The sequence below is a fragment of the Erythrolamprus reginae genome, chromosome 10 (assembly GCF_031021105.1).
Source record: "Erythrolamprus reginae isolate rEryReg1 chromosome 10, rEryReg1.hap1, whole genome shotgun sequence".
Classification (NCBI taxonomy): domain Eukaryota; kingdom Metazoa; phylum Chordata; class Lepidosauria; order Squamata; family Dipsadidae; genus Erythrolamprus; species Erythrolamprus reginae.
The window spans coordinates 1,513,444-1,533,562 of NC_091959.1; the positions used below are offsets into that span (position 1 = coordinate 1,513,444).

At 42.7% G+C, this 20,119-nt stretch overlaps 1 protein-coding gene across 3 annotated transcripts in view; it reads left to right on the forward strand.

Moving 5' to 3' along the window:
• Positions 1-317: 317 nt before the first annotated feature.
• MTMR10 (myotubularin related protein 10) overlaps positions 318-20,119 on the forward strand; it is a 780,230-nt gene continuing 760,428 nt past the window's right edge. For 2 of the 3 annotated variants that reach the window (XM_070762186.1, XM_070762184.1), the window contains exons 1-5: positions 347-495; positions 5,095-5,155; positions 14,805-14,941; positions 17,436-17,508; positions 18,010-18,152. In XM_070762186.1, the coding sequence (XP_070618287.1) occupies positions 442-495; positions 5,095-5,155; positions 14,805-14,941; positions 17,436-17,508; positions 18,010-18,152 (468 nt within the window). In that variant the 5' untranslated portion in view covers positions 347-441. Of the gene's footprint in view, positions 496-5,094; positions 5,156-14,804; positions 14,942-17,435; positions 17,509-18,009; positions 18,153-20,119 lie in introns of all 3 variants that reach the window. The other variant, XM_070762185.1, reaches the window with a different exon arrangement.

Sequence of the window (20,119 nt, forward strand, 5' to 3'; positions counted from 1 at the left end):
GATTTAACATCACGTTTAAAAATGGAGAATCTGAATCTTTTTGTCCCACCCGGTCTGCCGTCCACGAGCACCGCCTCCTTCGTGCGGCCTTCCCCTCCCCGCCCGTTCACTGAGAGACTCAACCCCGCGGTTGCTAGGATACAAAAAAGAGGCGGAGCATCCTCCTCCTCCTCCGCGCTCCTGGTTGGCTCTTGCCCTCCCGGTAACCCCTCCCCTCCCCCGTCGGAGGCGTGGCTACGTCAGCCCGAGGCGCACCTTCCCCTCCAGCGGCGCTCAGTCGCTCCGCCGCCTCGGCCGTAGGAGGCGGAGCGGGAAGGGGTGGGGCCCGCACACCGCCCCGCCCAGCGAGGTGGAGCCTCGAACCCCGCCCGGCGCTGCCGGGGAGAGCGACCAGGGCCGGCCTGCCTGCCTGGGGGACCTGCCGCTGCCGCCGCCGCCGTCATGTTCTCCCTGCGGGCCCCCAAAGCCACCTTCAAGTCCTACCTGTTGCCGCAGGTAAGCGCCGGGGCTCCGTCTGCCGCCTCGCCTGCCTTCCCCCCAGGTCCGGGGGGCTCGGCTCGGCTCGCCCTCCGCCGGCTCCCACGGACTCGCCTGGCCCCAGCCTCCCTTGGGCGGAGAGCCCCGCAGCTCACCTGGGGAAGGAGGGGCCCTTGGCAGGCCAGCCCCTCCCCCAGACGCCCCCCTCCCGCCAAGGGTGGTGGGCTGCTCCCTGAGCCCCCCCCCAGGCAAGACCCCTTCTCCTTCACCCCTCTCCGGGCAGGGATTCCCCCCCCCCCCGTTAATTGCAAGGACGGGGAAGACCCCCCCCACACCCCATCTCCAGGAGCCTCCCCCCCACCTGGTCTGGATGGATGGATGGTGGGGGTGGGTGGGTGGGGTCTCTTGGAAGATGCCCCACTAGCATTTAGACCTATGTGGCCTGGGGCATGGCATACACCTCTAATAAATTATTATGATTATTAATTATTATCTTGCCCCCCTGACCAATAAATGTGATGCATGGTGTGATTGGATTGTCTGATTCAGTAATGTATAGGGTATTATTATTATTATTATTATTATTATTATTATTATTATTATTATTATCTTGCCCCCCTGACCAATAAATGTGATGCATGGTGTGATTGGATTGTCTGATTGAGTAATGTATAGGGTATTATTATTATTATTATTATTATTATTATTATTAATTATTATTATCTTGCCCCCCTGACCAATAAATGTGATGCATGGTGCGATTGGATTGTCTGATTGAGTAATATATAGGGGTTTTAGCTGTAGTTTTTCAATGTATTAGATTTGTTTTGTATGCTTTGTTTCTATATTTATTCTGTGAGCTGCCCCAAGTTTTTGGAGAAGGGCGGCATACAAATCTAAATAATAATAATAATAATAATAATAATAATAATAATAATAATAATATACTGCTTCACAGTGCTTTCCAGCCCTCTCTAAGCAGTTTACAGCGAGTCAGCCTCTTGCCCCCAGCAATTGACCTTGGAAGGATGGAAGGCTGAGTCAGCCTTGAGCCTCCTGAGATTCGATCTGCCAAACTGCTGGCAGCCGGTGGTGGTCAGCAGAAGCAGCTTCCAGTACTGCACTCTAACCACTGCACCACCAAGGCTCTAGTTAGGTAGGTAGGGAAGGAAGGAAGAAGGAAGGAAAGGATAGCAATAGAATTGAGACTTATGTACCACTTCACAGTGCTTTACGCCCTCTCTAAACAGCTTACGGAATCAGCCTCTTGCCCCCAACCATCTGGGTCCTCATTTGACCCACCTTCCAGGATGGAAGGCTCAGTCAACCTTGAGCTGGTGGTGAGATTTGAACTGCTGAACCTACAGCTGGCAGTTAGCTGAAGTAGCCTTCATTTCCAGGCTTGACCATGGGAATACTTTTGGCTGGACTACTGCCAAGTTCCAACCCAGGGAGATCTCCAGTTTAACATTTCGTGTACACACATACACAGAAAGAGAGAGACAATGTGCATGGAATTTCTTTAGCAGGGCTGGTTTATTCCTGTTAGCAAAGCTGGTTTCTTAAAGCTGCTTAGCCAAGGGGGAAAGGCCAGCAAAGCATCAGGTGGTATCTGAAAGTAAAATAGAGAAAAAAATCAATTGATAAGGTCAGAGGAATATAAACACACCTCGAGCCAACAGTTTGCCTTGGAGGGATTTTATGTTGCTTTTGCAACATTTTTTTAAAAATATTTTTTATTATTTTTTGCAAACAAACATAACAAACACAACATTAAAGTAGGGGTTGTCGTCATTTTTTTTTCGTCCTAGTCGCCTAATGAAATAAACACCCTGGAAAAGCAAATTTGTATTTGGCCTTATGGATTTGTTGCAGCTCCTGTTGAAATGCTCCACCGCTTTAAATTCATGAGGACACCAACCCAGATTTTGCCCGAGGTTCAAAATCCCAACTTCATTTGGAAAATGAAGATGCTCCTCAATTAGGGTTTTCGTTTAGAAACATAGAAGATGGACGACAGAAAAAGACTTCATGGTCCATCTAGTCTGCCCTTATACTATTTTTTGTATTTTATCTTACAATGGATCTATGTTTATCCCAGGCATGTTTGAATTCATTGACTGTGGATTGACCAACTACGTCTGCTGGAAGTTTGTTCAAAGCATCTACTCCTCTTTCAGTCAAATAATATTTTCTCATGTTGCTTCTGATCTTTCCCCCAGCTAACCTCAGATTGTGCCCCCTTGTTCTTGGGTTCACTTCCCTCCTGAACCTTATTTAACCCTTTAACATATTTAAAGGTTTCGATCCTGTCCCCCCTTTTCCCTTCTGTCCTCCAGACCAGTGTTTCCCAACCTTGGCAACATGAAGATATCTGGACTTCAACTCCCAGAATTCCCCAGCCAGAATTCTGGGATTTGAAGTCCAGATATCTTCAAGTTGCCAAGTTTCGGAAACACTGCTCCAGACTATACAGATTGAGTTCATGAAGTCTTTCCTGATAAGTTTTATGCTTATGAACCATCAACCCGAGTCTATGGAGAGGGGCGGCATACAAATCTAATAAATAATAATAATAATAATAATAACAACCCAGATTTTGCCTAAGATTCAAAATCCCAACTGATACCCTCTTTGGAAAATGAAGATGCTCCTCAATTAGGGTTTTATTTTCCAGAAATGCATTGTTTTCCTTGTCAGGCCAAAGAGTGCAAATCACTTAATTATTTTAACAAGTGAAGGAGTGATTTTTGTAAAGGAACCTCCTTCGGAATGAAAGAAGGAGCCTTAAGGGTAAATAAAGCAACAAGCTTTGTTGTGGGAGCCTCTCAACTCCAGAACCTTTGGATGGAGTTGGCTGGTTTTTAAAACAAGGGGGAGTTGTTGTCACTACAAAGTTCACAGAGGCAAAAGACCAGAGTGGCCCAAACCTGCTTGGTCACTTTTCTGAGTCACTTAATATTCCAATGTTACGGTGCTTTCTGAATTCAGCCGTGGCTCTCTGTCCCTGCAGTTGTTTTTTAACCCACTTTAAGATGGCTGGACTCCAACACCCAGAATTCCCAGCCAGCCTAGCACACGGGGGGGGGGGGGGCACAATCCAATAAATAAATAAAAATAAATAAACGAATTGGAAGTTTCCTGGTGTTTATTTTGGAGGTTTCTTATTAATGGGCGATTATTATTTTAAAAGGTTTTTAAATACACACGAATATTGGCATAGAAGAGATATGGAGAAATTTAAAATTTTACAGCCTAATCATCTTCAGATATTGAAAAGGTAGAACAGCCTAAAGGAGGTTTTTAGCTAATAGCATTTTTGTATTATGTAAGAAAGCGAGCAGCTATTTTTTTTATCCAGATGTCAAAAGTTAAGGAGGTAATATTGGTTTTCGTATACCATAAGTTGTAAAATTGATCTATTGTAAAGCAACTTGACGTTATTGGTATTTCTTTGATTGTGTTGTGAATGGAGAAAAAATAAAAAAATTAGAAACATAGAAGACAGACGGCAGAAAAAGACCTCATGGTCCATCTAGTCTGCCCTTATACTATTTCCTGTATTTTATCTTACAATGGATATATGTTTATCCCAGGCATGTTTAAATTCAGTTACTGTGGATTTACCAACCACCTCTGCTGGAAGTTTGTTCCAAGGATCTACGACTCTTTCAGTCAAATAATATTTTCTCATGTTGCTTTTGATCTTTCCCCCAACTAACTTCAGATTGTGTCCCCTTATTCTTGTGTTCACTTTCCTATTAAAAACACTTCCCTCCTGGACCTTATTTAACCCTTTAACATATTTAAATGTTTCGATCATGTCCCCCCTTTTCCTTCTGTCCTCCAGACTCTACAGACTGAGTTCATGAAGTCTTTCCTGATAGGTTTTATGCTTAAGACCTTCCACCATTCTTGTAGCCCGTCTCCGTTCAATTTTGTCAATATCGTTTTGTAGGTGAGGTCTCCAGAACTGAACACAGTATTACGTATTCCAAATGGGGTCTCACCAGCGCTCTATATAAGGGGATCACAATCTCCCTCTTCCTGCTTGTTATACCTCTAGCTATGCAGCCAAGCATCCTACTTGCTTTTCCTACCGCCCAACCACACTGCTCACCCATCTGGAGACTGTCAGAAATCACGACCCCATAAATGCTTTGAAAAAATAAATAAATAAATAAATGAACTGCAGTTGGAACTAGATTTTCTGTTGCTATGCATGGAGGCGGTTAACTTAAGTCCTGCCAAATGTTAATGATCTTTTTTTTGGGGGGGGGGGGGGGCGTGGTTGTTAATCACTGCAGTTCAGTAAATCGAGTCGCCGTTAAGTAAATCTGGCTCCCCTTCCCCCCCCCTTCTGGTGGGGGATGGTTGCAAATGGTGATCAAGTGACCTCAGGATGCTGCGGAGCTTCATAAATCCAGTTGCCAAGCGCCCAAATTTTGAATCCCATCACCTGGGGGGGGTGCAGCAAAAGTGACTTAAGTCCACTTTTTTCAGTGGCTTGTTGGAACTCCGCAAACAGTCACTAAACGAATGACCTGCAAGTCAAGGATGACCTGAATTCAGTTTACATTTTATTTATCGTTGCATATTTGCCCTTCTTTCTTGCAGGCTGAAGACAAGATCATTCCGGAGCCTCGGCTGAAGAAACTGGAGCCTGTCCTGCTACCAGGTAAACATTCCAGACAGGTGTCAGAACAGGATTTTCTGCCGGAACATTTTTCGGAGCCTTTTAAGAGATTGCAAGAGTCCAGTTGTTCCTTAAGGGCTTGTTTTCCTTCCCCCCCCCCCCCCCGGCATTTGTTGCTCCTTTTTCAAACGAACAATGTTCCTGTTTGTCTTTGTATGGCCAAGCATGAACGTTGTACCTTTGTGGCTTTTTTTGTTCTACCTATTGCAACAGCTCACCTGTCCAGGGCAGGGGGGGGTGTTTCTCCCTTTGAAGACCCTCTGGCTTTCAGAAATGGTCCTTTCAAAACGATACATACAGTATTTTTCGGAGTATAAGACACACCTAAGTTTCGGGGGAGGAAAATAGGGAAAAGAATCTGCTTGCCAGGTGTCCATCTGGCTAGCATCCTTCAGCTGGCCAGCTTCAGCACATTGTTTTATCCCCTGGTTAGGACTTTTTAAAAAACATAATTTGCAGGGAGTAACAATGAAAGAGCTTGCAAGCCGGTAAGAGCTGAGAACATCATTAGCGTCTGGAAAGAAAAATTTGGAGCGAGTAGAGCAATGCTTAGCGCTTGGAAAACATTCTTCTTCACAGAGAGTTAACAATGAAAGAGTTTGCAAGCCTGTAGGAGCTGGGAACATTGTTAGTACATGGTTCAGGCTGGAAAGAAACTTACTCAGAGCAAGTTAGAGCAATGAAAAATAAATTTATTTATTTATTAAATTTGTATGCTGCCCCTCTCCATAGACTTGGGGCGGCTCACAACAGTAATAGAAAAAACAATGTAGAATACAAATCTAATAATTAAAACTAAAACACCCATAATTTTAAAAACATGCATGCAACATGCACACAAGTATAAGATGCACTCTAATTATCAGCTTCTTATACACTGAAAAATGCAGTATTTGGGGTTTATTCGCCAGAGTTGAACTCCTGCTTTTGAGCAGGCGGCTTCTCCCACTTCCACCAAGGAAGAAAGGAGAGCTGTGTTCCTGTCTTTGCCAGTTGGCACTGGGCGCAGAATTGAATCGCCTGGCAGGCTGCTGACCTTTATTTCTGCAAATAACCAACGGGGATGGAGGAGGATTGTGCCTGCATCAGGCTGGCAAAGTAGGGGGGTTTTCTCTTCTCCAGCTGCTCAGTTATGGTCTGTAAAATCCCCCAAAGCTCATTGCGGAAGGAGAGAGAAAGCTGCTTGCTACCAACCAGGAAGAAATTAAAAGACAATTTAACACATTTCTGCCAGTGTTTACTGGCTGTTTTTGGATGCGCAGATATTTTATTTATTTATTAAATTTTTATGCCACCCCTCTCCGTAGACTCGGGGCGACTCACAACAATAGTAGCAAAACAATATGTAATACAAATCTAATAATTTAAACTAAAAAGCCATAATTTAAAAGCATGCATACGACACACCATACATAAACAATATAGGCCTGGGGAAGTTATCTCAGTCCCCCCATGCCTGACAGCAGAGGTGGGTTTTAAGGAGTTTGCGGAAGGCAAGGAGTGGGGGCAATTCTAATCTCAGGGGGGAGCTGGTTCCAGAGGGTCAGAGCCGCCCCAGAGAGGGCTCTTCCCCTGGGACCCGCCAGACGACAGGCCAACTCTGTGGGAACTAATCGGTCGCTGGGATTCATGCGGCAGAAGGCGGTCCAAGAGATATTCTGGTCCGGTGCCATGAAGGGCTTTATAGGTCATAACCAACACTTTGAATTGTGACTGGAAACTGATCGGCAACCAGTGCAGACTGTGGAGTGTTGGTGTAACATGGGCATATTTGGGGAAGCCCATGATTGCTCTCGCAGCTGCATTCTGCACGATCTGAAGTTTCCGAACACTTTTCAAAGGTAGCCCAATGTAGAGAGCATTACAGTAGTCGAGCCTCGAGGTGATGAGGGCATGAGTGACTGTGAGCAGTGACTCCCGGTCCAGTTAGGGCTGCAACTGGTGCAACAGGCGAACCTGGGCAAACGCCCCCCTCGCCACAGCTGAAAGATGGTTCTCTAATGTGAGCTGTGGATCGAGGGGGACGCCCATTAAACTTGCAAAGAGTTTAATGCAAGTTGAGAAGTGAGCATTGAGTATTGAAGATATTTTCCTTATTATTTCCTTGCTCTCAAAGGTCGGTTGGAATAAGAATTCTGTATGCTGGGCCAGTGTTTCTCAACCTCGACGGCTGGAAGATGGGTGGACTTCAACTCCCAGAATTCCCCAGCTAGTAATTTGAAGATTTCCCAGAATTCCCCAGCCAGCAATGGGGAAGTGCACCCATCGTAATGTTGCCAGGGTTGTTAAACGCTAGCTTAGCCTCTCAGTTGTACAGAGCGACAGGTTGCATGGATTTGAATTTTGGAAATGAGAGGAGCTTCCCATGCTTATGCCTCTCGTGCATTGATGCTCAGGGCTTATTGAATCCTCAATCTGAGTATTGCATTGGCAGTTCTGTGTTAGCAAAAACTTCAGAAGAGAAGGATTAGGGGTTGTGATTTCTGACAGTCTCCAAATGGGTGAACAGTGCAGCCACGTGGTAGGGAAAGCAAGTAGGATGCTTGGCTGCATAGCTAGAGGTATAACAAGCAGGAAGAGGGAGATTATGATCCCGCTATACAGAGCGCTGGTGAGACCACATTTGGAATACTGTGTTCAGTTCCGGAGACCTCACCTACAAAAAGATATGGATAAAATTGAACGAGTCCAAAGACGGGCTACAAGAATGGTGGAAGGTCTTAAGCATAAAATGTATCAGGAAAGACTTCATGAACTCAATCTGTAGAGTCTGGAGGACAGAAGGAAAAGGGGGGACATGATCGAAACATTGAAATATGTTAAAGGCTTAAATAAGGTTCAGGAGGGAAGTGTTTTTAATAGGAAAGTGAACACAAGAACAAGGGGGCACAATCTGAAGTTAGTTGGGGGAAAGATCAAAAGCAACATGAGAAAATATTATTTGACTGAAAGAGTAGTAGATCCTTGGAACAAACTTCCAGCAGAGGTGGTTGGTAAATCCACAGTAACTGAATTTAAACATGCCTGGGATAAACATACATCCATCCTAAGATAAAATACAGGAAATAGTATAAGGGCAGACTAGATGGACCATGAGGTCTTTTTCTGCCGTCAGACCTGTATGTTTCTATTGGCCTTTGGTTTCTCTACCTGTGTCCTTGGACTTTCCTAGTAGTAGCCATAGCAGATACTGCTAAGAGCTCAGAGGAATCTTGTACAGACAGGCACCTTATCTTGAAAATCCTAAACTGGCTGTAAATTCAAAGAGGGTGATGTAATTTTTCAGAAAAACCACTGCCTTTATGGGGAGTGTGTTTGCGTAAGAAGGGGAGAGGGGAAGATAGTTGTGTGCTGGAGAGAGAGAGAGAGAGAGAGATTCCTAAACTCAGTTGTCTGAAAGGGAGAAGAGGACCTTCTCATGTTGAGCGATTGGCCAACATAAGAGCAAAAAATTCCCCTTTTCAAATAACCTGGATCCTTATCTTATTCTGGCAGTCTTGAAGGTCACAGGTGTGTATTCCTCTCCTCCCTTCTTAGAATAACTTTGCAGGGCTTTCTATAAAGCCTGTTAGATCTGGAGCTAATCGAAATAAGTCCCAGCTTTTTAAAGGTTTTTGGAGGCAACTCTTTCCTTAAAGTGGCCGAGAATATTTTGGTGGGCATCTCCATGAAGTCACCACAGTAACGTTCCATTGGCAGGAGATTTTAACGCTAGGGTTTTAAGCCCATTCTCCACACAGGTATTATATAATCCTAGTGGACTACCACGTGTCCAGGATTGTCAGCTAAAATTCACAAGATGCCAAGATTCTGAGGAATAGAGCGGTATGGAAATCTCATAACTAAATAAAGAGAGAGAGAGGGAGAGAGAAAGAAAGAAAGAGAAAGAAAAAGAAAGAAGGAAAAAGAAAGAAAGAAAGAAAGAAAGATTGATTCATTCACGGTAGCCTTGCAATCAAAAAGAATGAGTTCACCTAATCAGTGTTTCCTTGTCTGGTTTATTTATTTATTTTATTTATTAATTGGACTTTTGTGCCACCTCTCTCTCTGAGGACTCGTGGCTTTAACTGGCAGAACTGGCATCAATCTTGCAAGTTTGAAATTTCAAACTTCCACCCTGGGACTTCAACTCCTAGAATCCCCCAGCTAACCTAAGTTGCCAAATTTGAAGACCCCTGAGCTAGAATATGAGGTCCATGGAAGACTTCCCGCTTCATTGCTTACCAAACGGACTTTTGCTGTACTTTAGACATCAGATATTTTTGTTGGAAGCTTACCATGGATTGTAGAATTGTACAACATCAGCCTAAAATGCAGGAAGGGGTCTGTCACCTGTTATCGATCCTATCCTTCTGCTTGCCCAAGGGATGAGCAAATAAAAGTTTTAACAGTCAGCACTAAGAAATGTACAGTCTTTAATTGGTATGTAACTGTGAAGTAAAGGAAGGACTTTCTCGGTCGATTCTATTATGAAACGCTAAGTTTATAATCCTGCAGAATTACAGAAGCCAGATTCTTTAGCTGGAATTTCCTTTCCCTCCAGCTCTTTGTTATAACTTAGTAGGGTCAAATCAACAAGTGCATTTATTCTCCACTTGCAAGGAAAATGGTAGCACTTCCTGAAAATACAAAGCTTGGGGCAGATTTTTATTCCACCCTGAAAATGCAGATATGCTCGTGTCTATTAGAATAGAATAGAATAGAATTTTTATTGGCCAAGTGTGATTGGACACACAAGGAATTTGTCTTGGTGCAGATGCTCTCAGTGCACATAAAATAAAATATACATTTGTCAAGAATCATGTGGTACGACACTTAATGATTGTCATAGGGGTCAAATAAGCAATGAAGAAGCAATATTAATAAAAATCTTAGGATATAAGCAACAAATTACAGTCATACAGTCAACATGGGAGGAAATGGGTGAAAGGAATGATGAGAAAAACTAGTAGAACAGAAGTGCAGATTTAGTAGAAAGTCTGACAGTGTTGAGGGAATTATTTGTTTAGCAGAGTGATGGCGTTCAAAAAAACCTGTTCTTGTGTCTAGTTGTCTTGGTGTGCAGTGCTCTGTAGCAACGTTTTGAGGGTCAGAGTTGAAACAGTTTGTGTCCAGGATGTGAGGGGTCAGTAAATATTTTCCCCGCCCTCTTTTTGACTCGTGCAGTCTACAGGTCCTCAATGGAAGGCAGGTTGGCAGCCATTGTTTTGTTCTGGAGTTCTGATTCTCCTCCGAAGTCTGTGTTGGTCCTGTTGGGTTGCAGCACCAAACCAGACAGTTATAGATGTGCATATTAGGTCATTTTCAGCATGCAAACTTTTCTGCAGTGTGGATTTATTAATTAATTTATTTATTTATTAGATTTGTATGCCGCCCCTCTCCGCAGATTCGGGGCGGCATACAAATCTAGTTAATAAATAAATGAATAAATAAATGGCGTGAATCAAGTCCAGAAGCATTGGGGCTCAGATCTCTACCAATATACAAAACTGTAGAGAACGGGGTCTTAATTTGGCTTGCCCCCCCCATTCTCATCCATCCTGGGCTCTGCATTCCAGCCTTTCTATGTCAGATGGGACACATGTTGATATTTCCTGGGTTAGACCTTTCTGGAATTTCCTGGTTACAGAAGCACAATGCTCAAGGCTGGTGTTAAATGAGGACAAATGTGTGTGTTCGATCGTTGTGCCTCTCTCCTTGCAAAGCCCCATCTCTCCGCCCAACTAAATCCTTTCCTTTCAAGAATGCAGCCGCTAATAAATCCGAACGAATAAATAAACACACATTGATGTGTTGCGAAACTCAGGGGCTGCCTTAATACTCTTAATCATTTGCATCTGAGCCAGAAGTCTTAATTTTCCCAGGAAATCTTTGTTCAAGGTTTCTGAGTGGTCTAACACGTGGCAACTCCAAATCTCAACTAGCAAATGCTCTGTCCTACACATTGGGAAGAAGAATCTGAACTCCAAATGCGAACTGAATAATCAAATTATCACAGATAATCCCCACTCGGTTAAAGACCTCGGGATACTAATAACAAAAGATTTAAGTGCCAAAGCCCCCTGCAACAACATAGCCAAGAAGGCTTCAAGAGTTGTAAACCTAATCCTACGTAGCTCCTGCTCTCACACTACTTACCAGAGCTTACAAAACTTTTGCCAGACCCATCCTCGAATACAGCTCATCTGCTGGGAACCCATATCGCATCTCAGACATTAACACCCTTGAAAACGTCCAAAGATACTTCACCAGAAGAGCCCTTCACTCCTCCACTCAAAACAGAATCCCCTACGAGACTAGACTTACAATCCTGGGCCTAGAAAGCTTAGAACTAAGACGCCTTAAACAAGATCTAAGTATTGCCCACAAGATCATATGCTGCAACGTCCTGCCTGTCAGCGACTACTTCAGCTTCAACCACAACAACACAAGAGCACACAACAGATTTAAACTTAATATTAAGCACTCCAAACTTGACTGTAAAAAATATGACTTCAGTAACCGAGTTGTCGAAGCATGGAACTCATTACTGGACTCCATAGTGTCATCCCCAAACCCCCAACACTTTACCCTTAGATTATTTACGGCTGACCTCTCCAGATTCCTAAGAGGTCAGTAAGGGGCGAGTATAAGTGCACTAGAGTGCCTTCCGTCCCCTGTCCTATTGCTCTCCCATATCTCCTATACCTTTCTTCTATTCCTATATCTCTCCTTCTACTCTTTCATTGATATGTTCTATTACTTTATCTTCTCTTTTATTCTTTCTTAGTTATATTTTACTATGAGTATCTCCTCTATAACCTTCATCATGTATTTTACTATGTGTATATAGATATATACCCACTAAAACCCTCATTGTGTATTGGACAAAATAAATAAATAAATAAATAAAAATAAAGTAGTTTGTGGGTTTGATTTGTACATGCTTTTCCTTAGGACTTTGGGTGACTCTCAATTCCGGTGTGGGTTCTGCAGATATAACTGTGTTGCTGGGTGTTGTTGGGTTCTTGGAAAACAAATGCAGCTCTCTTTTTTTTGTCTCTGACATCTCCGTGTGAGTCATTTGCACATGGTTATTATTCAGTGCTTGGAACGGCTTGTGCTTGCAAAACGGAAGGCTGCCGGACTGTGGCTAAATTTACAGTAGGCATAAGGAAATAATAATAATTTTAATAATAAAAATCCTAAGATTTTTTGCATTTATGCAAACAATTTATGCATGGTATGTTTGTATGTATGATTAGTTTTATGACAAGGGTTTTTAGCTGTTTTAGTATTGGATTGTCACATGCTGTTTTTACCACGATTGTTAGCCACCCCGAGTCTACGGAGAGGGGCGGCATACAAATCCAATAAATATATAAATAAATAAAATAAATAATATTGATTGTTTCTTCATTGCTTGTTTGACCCCTATGGCAAGTCTGCGGAGAGGGGCGGCATACAAATCTAAATAAATAAATAAATCATTAAGTGTTGTACCTCCTGATTCTTGACAAATGTCTCCTGATTCTTGACAAATGTCTCTTTTTCTTTTATGCACACTGAGAGCATCTGCACTAAAGACAAATCCCTTGTGTGTCCAATCACACTGGGCCAATAAAGGATTCTATTCTATTCTTTTCTATTCTATGTTCAAATACCTGCAAATGGAGACTTTCAAGGGGAATTACATTATTCCTGAAGAGCATTTTCTCATTTTTGGTCCTTATAAGTTTGTGGTTGGAGAATAAAAAAAATATTAAACATAGACATAGAAACATAGAAGACTGATGGCAGAAAAAGACCTCATGTTCCATCTGGTGTGCCCTTATACTATTTTTTGTATTTTATCTTAGGATGGATCTATGTTTATCCCAGGCATGTTTAAATTCAGTGATTGGATTTACCAACCACGTCTGCTGGGAGTTTGTTCCAAGCATCTATGACTCTTTCAGTAAAATAATATTTTCTCACGTTGCTTTTGATCTTTCCCCCAACTAACCTCAGATTGTGCCCCCTTGTTCTTGTGTTCACTTTCCTAAAAATGAACTATTCTTTTGGAATGCCCTTTCATGAAGGAGGATTACAGAAAGGGGCGGCATACAAATCTAATAAATAAATTAAAGTCTAATTATTTTTTGGTGGGTTTGCAAGAAAGCATGGGCCACCGGCAGCTTCTCTTGAAGATGTGAAGTTCCATTAACATAATTCAACACCAAAACAAAAAAGTTTATGCTATTCCAAAGTTCCTCTCTCTAAATCTGAGATTTTCATTGCTTCAAAGCTTTGAAACTTTCTATCTTTGAAAACATAATCGGTCCAACTGGCACAGCATGATATAAATAATTTAAAACTAATGAATAAAATTAGACCATGTCCATTCGGCTTCTTAGAAATAAGATTTTAGTCGGGCAAATCAGTGCTTCAGATTCCCTTACGAAAGGACCCAGATGCAGCATCCTTGTGTAACTCTTTAAAGTAGCTTCATCTTTTCTTAGACTCCCACAGGAGCAATGGAGGACAGTAAAATGAGCCAAGAAAAAGATATATCTATGTTTTTTATATTGGGGTTCCTTGCTTTTTAGACTTTTAAATGTACTATTGTTATTTTAGATTCTAATCATTAGATTTGTCATTATGTATTGTTTTTATCACTGTTGTGAGCTGCCCTGAGTCTACGGAGAGGGGCGGCATACAAATCTAAACAATAATAATAATAATAATAATAATAATAATAATAATAATAATAATAATAATATAGCTGCTTTAAAGAGCAGCTCACATCCCTCGTGCTTCCAAGAATCCTTTAAAAAAAAAACACATTCCAAACTCTACAACTTTGGCTAATTTAATTCAGGGGTTCTTCACTTTGGCTCCGTGGAGATCTTTGGAGATCTATGGATGGGTTTCAGAGGGTCTGTGAACTTGGCAATGGGAGGATAAGAGAAGCACCCTTTTATTGCCCAGAGTCTGGAAGGAGTTGGGCAGCTTATAAATCAACTAAATTAAGTTAATTTATTTTACATAGAAACATAGAAGACTGACGGCAGAAAAAGACCTCATGGTCCATCCAATCTGCCCTTATACTATTTCCTGTATTTTATCTTAGGATGGATCTATGTTTATCCCAGGCATGTTTAAATTCAGTTACTGTGGATTTATCTATCACGTCTGCTGGAAGTTTGTTCCAAGGATCTACTACTGTTTCAGTAAAATAATATTTTCTCATGTTGCTTTTGATCTTTCCCCCAACTAACTTCAGATTGTGTCCCCTTGTTCTTGTGTTCACTTTCCTATTAAAAACACTTCCCTCCTGGACCTTATTCAACCCTTTGACATATTTAAATGTTTCCATAATGTCCCCCCTTTTCCTTCTGTCCTCCAGACTATACAGATGGAGTCCATTGAGTCTTTCCTGATACGTTTTATGCTTAAGACCTTCCACCATTCTTGTAGTCCGTCTTTGGACCCGTTCAATTTTGTCAATATCTTTTTGTGGGTGAGGTCTCCAGAACTGAACACACAATATTCCAAAGTTTCTACCACGTTTGCAAAGGATTCCGCAGATTTCCTTGAAGCCGTTAAGAACTGCTGGTTTCGTTGTAAGGTTTCCCCTGGGGACCCCACCCATTTTCTTTTCTCTCTCCAGGCGAAATCGTGGTGAACGAAGTGAACTTTGTGAGGAAGTGCATCGCAACGGACACCAGCCAATACGACCTCTGGGGCAAACTAGTCTGCAGCAACTTCAAGATATCCTTCATTACAGACGACACCCTCTCTCCTCAGGTCGGTTGGAGGCCACAACCTGAGCAAGAGCGCGCAGAAACTGTGGCTTGACTTGGCAAAAGGGCGGCTTGTTTGGGGAGGGGGTGTGGGGTTTGGTATCACAGTGCGCAATTCACCCTGGGAGGAAAGCGAAATAAGGATGCTCACCTCTCACCTTTCCCACAACACTGGTTGATGATCCACTGACCCCTGGCACTGCGCGTTCTCTTTCGCCGGCTTCCCGCTACACGACGGGAATACCAATTTCCCCCGTGAACATTGATTTATTTCATTTATTTATTTATTAGATTTGTATGCCGCCCCTCTCCGTAGACTCGGGGCGGCTCACAGCATACAATGAAACAATTCATAACAAATCTAATAAATTAAAAAAAACTTTAAAAAACCCCATTATTAAAACAGACATTCACACACACATACCATACATAAATTGTATAGGCCCGGGTGGGTGTACCACAATTCCCCCATGCCTGACGGCAGAGGTGGGTTTTAAGGAGTTTACGAAAGGCAAGGAGGGTGGGGGCAGTTCTAATCTCCCGAGGGTGCTGGTTCCAGAGTGTCGGGGCCGCCACAGAGAAGGCTCTTCCCCTGGGTCCCGCCAGACGACATTCCCCACGAGAGCTATGTGCCTTTCCAGATAACCTTCATCCATGGAATTCCAGGGCTACCAGAGACCTCACAGGCTTTTTTAAAAAAAATGTATTTATTATTTATTTTTCCATTTTAAAAACAATACATAATCATATTTACAGGTGAATCCGCATCATATATACATTTCTATTGACGTTCTCTTTTGCTTGTTTTTAGATTTCTTGATGTTTTATTTCAATGTTTAGCTTGAGTTTCTTTTTTTTTTTGTCCATTGTTACCATTTTGTCCAGATTTCATAGTAGCCTGAATCTTTTTGATTATTAAGTTCCATTGTCAGTCTGTCCATCTCTGCACAGCCGTATATTTTCTTGATGATCTCGCTGACCTCACAGGCTTTTCTAATCCAGGGGGTCTTTTAGCCAGAACTGAAGAAGCTTACATATTCAAGGGGCAAAAAATAACACGAAACTCGAGTTCACCTTTTGAAAAAGCACATTTAGAAACCTAGAAGACGGACGGCAGAAAAAGTCCCCCTGGTCCATCTAGTCTGCCCTTATACTATTTCCTGTATTTTACCTTAGGATGGATCTGTGTTTATCCCAGGCAGGTTTCAATTCAGTGACTGTGGATTCTTCCTTCCTTCCTTCTTTCTCTTCCTTCCTTCTCTTTCTTTCCTTCTTTCCTTCCTTTCTTCCTCATTCCTTCCTTCCTTCTCCTTTCCTTCCTTCCTTCTTTCCTTCCTCTCTTCCTCATTCATAGAAACATAGAAGACTGACGGCAGAAAAAAGACCTCCTGGTCCATCTAGTCTGCCCTTATACTATTTCCTGTATTTTATCTTAGGATGGATCTATGTTTATCCCAGGCATGTTTCAATTCGGTTCCTGTGGATTGACCAACCACGTCTGCTGGAAGTTTGTTCCAAGCACGCGTGGTTGGTAAATCCACAGTAACTGAACCTTTGGGTTTCTCTGGCCAGGCTGGGGATTCCCCCGTTCTCTTTTGTAAGAACCCTGCGTGGAATCCCCACACGTGGCCGGGAGATTTCCTTTCGTAGACCAGCAGAGGAAACCCGCTTTGAATCGGTTTTAAGTCCCGCGGTGCAGTCGTGATTTTGCAATACAGCACAGGGAAATCACCCCGATGAGAAATAATCCAGCTGTTTTGCCAACTTTTTCTCATGGTGGCTGCTTACAACAACCGCTTCCTTTAAAAAAATAACTTTATTAAATATATAAATACAGTGATACCTTGTCTTACAAACTTAATTGGTTCCAGGATGAGGTTCTTAAGGTGAAAAGTTTGTAAGACGAAACAATGTTTCCCATAGGAATCAATGGAAAAGCGATTAATGCGTGGAAGCCCAAAATTCACCCCTTTTGCCAGCCGAAGCACCCGTTTTTGCACTGCTGGGATTCCCCTGAGGCTCCCCTCCATAGGAAACCCCACCTCCGGACCTCTGTGTTTTTGCGATGATGCGATTTCACTGAGGCTCCCTTCGCTGGGAAACCCCACCTCTGGACTTCCGTTGCCAGCGAAGCGCCCGTTTTTGCGCTGCTGGGATTCTCCTGCAGCATCACAAAAACACGGAAGTCTGGAGGTGGGGTTTCCCATGGAGGGGAGCCTCAGGGAAATCCCAGCAGCACAAAAACGGGCGCTTCGCTGGCAACGGAAGTCCAGAGGCAGGGCATCCCAGCGGTGGCGGTTTGGGTTTGTAAGGTGAAAATAGTTTGTAAGAAGAGGCAAAAAAATCTTAAACCCCGGGTTTGTATCTCGAAAAGTTTGTATGACGAGGCGTTTGTAAGACGAGGTATCACTGTATATATAAGACATACAAACATGACTTCTAAAAGACATACCAACATAGTTCATGTGTTTATCCTGATTGCCTCTCTTCTATTTCAGAAGTTCCATTTCAAAAACCTCCTCCTCGGAGAACACGATGTGGCCTTGACCTGTGTGGAGCAAATAGTCACAGGTAAATGAGTTACTAAAAACTCTCTGCTAATTAGGAACAGAGTGCTTTGAATGGATAAATTGGATAAACAAAAATCCATATATTAACAGCCTTTATTTATTTGTTTGTTTGTTTGTTTGTTTGATTTGTATGCCGCCCCTCTCCGTAGATTCGGGGCGGTTAACAACAGTAATAAAAAACATCATATAAATCCAATACTAAAACAACTAAAAACCCTTATTGTAAAAACCAAACATCCCTACAAACAAACATACCATGCATAAAATTGTAAAGGCCTAGGGGGAAAGAATATCTCAGTTCCCCCATGCCTGACGGCAGAGGTGGGTTTTAAGGAGCTTACGAAAGGCTAGGACGGTGGGGGAAATTCTAATCTCCGGGGGGAGTTGGTTCCAGAGGGCCGGGGCCACCACAGAGAAGGCTTTTATAAAGTCATGAGCTTCATATGTTTTTGTTTCAAATGGAAGTTACAATTTTTTACACCTCTTCTCTCCTTTCTCGCAGTGAATGATACCAAGAGGAAACAGAAAGTTCTAGGTCCCAACCAAAAACTGAAGTTTAATCCAACGGAATTGATTATTTACTGTAAAGACTTTCGGATCGTCCGTTTTCGTTTTGATGAAGCCGGACCGGAAAGTGCTAAAAAGGTATCGGGTCTCAAATATCTAGAACAGTGTTTCCCAACCTTGGCAACTTGAAGATATTTGGACTTCAACTCCCAGAATTCCCCAGCCAGAGAATTCTGGGAGTTGAAGTCCAGATATCTGGTTGGGAAACACTGATCTAGAGTCAAAAACACAAGCAGAGGAAATAAGTGTGAATGCATTATTTAGGGGTCTTTTTAAACTGTTTTTTAATATTGTTTTTATATGGTATTTTGCTGTAATCCACCCAGAATCCTTCAGGAGTTGGGCAGCATACAAATTGTATAAACAAACAAACAAACAAATGTTGAACAAAGGAAATGTTTTTGCAAACTGTTGACGTCGGTAAGGGGAAGAGTTGAATCCATTCATTGAAGAATAGAAATCTAATAAATTAAAAAAATCAATAAATAACAGATCTGCAATAAGGATATTGACTCTCCTCTCATCCAGGGGTTCCTCAAAAAAGCAGTTGTGATAGTTCACAAGTAGCTTCGTGCTGCCTGGGATCAGTAATATTCCTGGCAGATGCTTCAACCTCCTCCTGCACGTATATAAAACCTCCCCAATGAATGTTTGAGCTTAGGTTAAAAAGGGGGGGGGGGGGGACAGAACAAGAAGACCATTGAATGGGGCATGTGCCACTCTTTGGCATCTTGGTTTGAATTTCTCCGTCAGCTGTGTACTTAAGCAAGGATGGGGTTGTTTTTTCTCCAGCTGGGTGGAAACTCTAAATACCTTGACATCCTGAAGCAGACATGAACTGAAACTAAACTTATTTAATGGTCTAAAATAGATTTTTTCCCCCCTCTCACAAAATGGAAGCATTGAATACAAGGAGACTTTTGAGTGTGTTCCTCACGTCGATGGTTCCGAATGTTGACCTTGGCCAACATGACTAGAGTTTAAACTTGCAACACGTACAGTGCAAATAATTCTGGTTGTGATGTTTCTGGTGCTTTTGCACCAATCATGTACTGGTAGACTTGTGCGCACACCAAGAGGGGAATGGAAGACTGCACACATGTTAGGGAGTAAGAAATAATTAAGAACCTAAGAAGAGCCCTGCTGAGTCGAGCCAAAGCCCATCGAGTCCAGCATTCTGTGTCACCCAGTGGCCCCCCAATTGTCCCTGGGGATCTTGAGCAGAAAGAGAAGGCAAGACCCTCCCTTTCCCTTGACGCCCAACAAATGGGACCCAAGGGAACCCTGCTTGCCTCAACCAACACTTGGACATCCGTTTCAATAACCACCTATGATACACTTGTCATCCCTGAGTCTGTCTAATGCTGACTTGAAGCTCTCCAGGCTGACAGCTGTCACAACCTCTTCTGGAACGGAATCAACCAACGACCCTCTGGGTGAAGAAGAAATATTCCCCTTTATTTGTCCTCATTTTCTTACCTGTGAGCTTTAGGGAGGGCCCCCTCGTCCTAGTATTGTGTGTCCACCTTTTCCATCCCATGCATGATTTTATACCCTTCGATCCGTCACCCCTTAAACGCCGTCTTTCAAGGCTGAAGAGACCAAGGCGTTACAACCTGGTTTCATAAGGGAGATGCTCCATTCCCATGATAATTCTTGTGGCCCATTTTTCCACCTTTTCCCACCTTTTCCAATTATTTCTAACGTGGTAGATGATTAGTTTAAAAATCTGGGCAAAAGCCTAGTGCCACGTGGCCTTAGGTAGCTGGTATAGTTTGGATTGCTTCCCACATCAAGATTAGTTTGATATCCTCAAAAGTTTGAGTAGGTCATTGGTCACTTGGCAGAGAGAGAGGTCCTGGCAGTTCCCATATTTCTTTGTGATTTAATCAATGCAAGAAACACATAATGTTTTTCTCATCTGAGGGAACTTATGAAGGAGTAGGCACTGACCTTTCTCTCTGATCCTCCCAGACATCTTCGCAGCTTTTGGCTCCGTCGTTTTTCCCAGCACATGGCTGGTTTTATTTTTGAGCCCTCAGAAT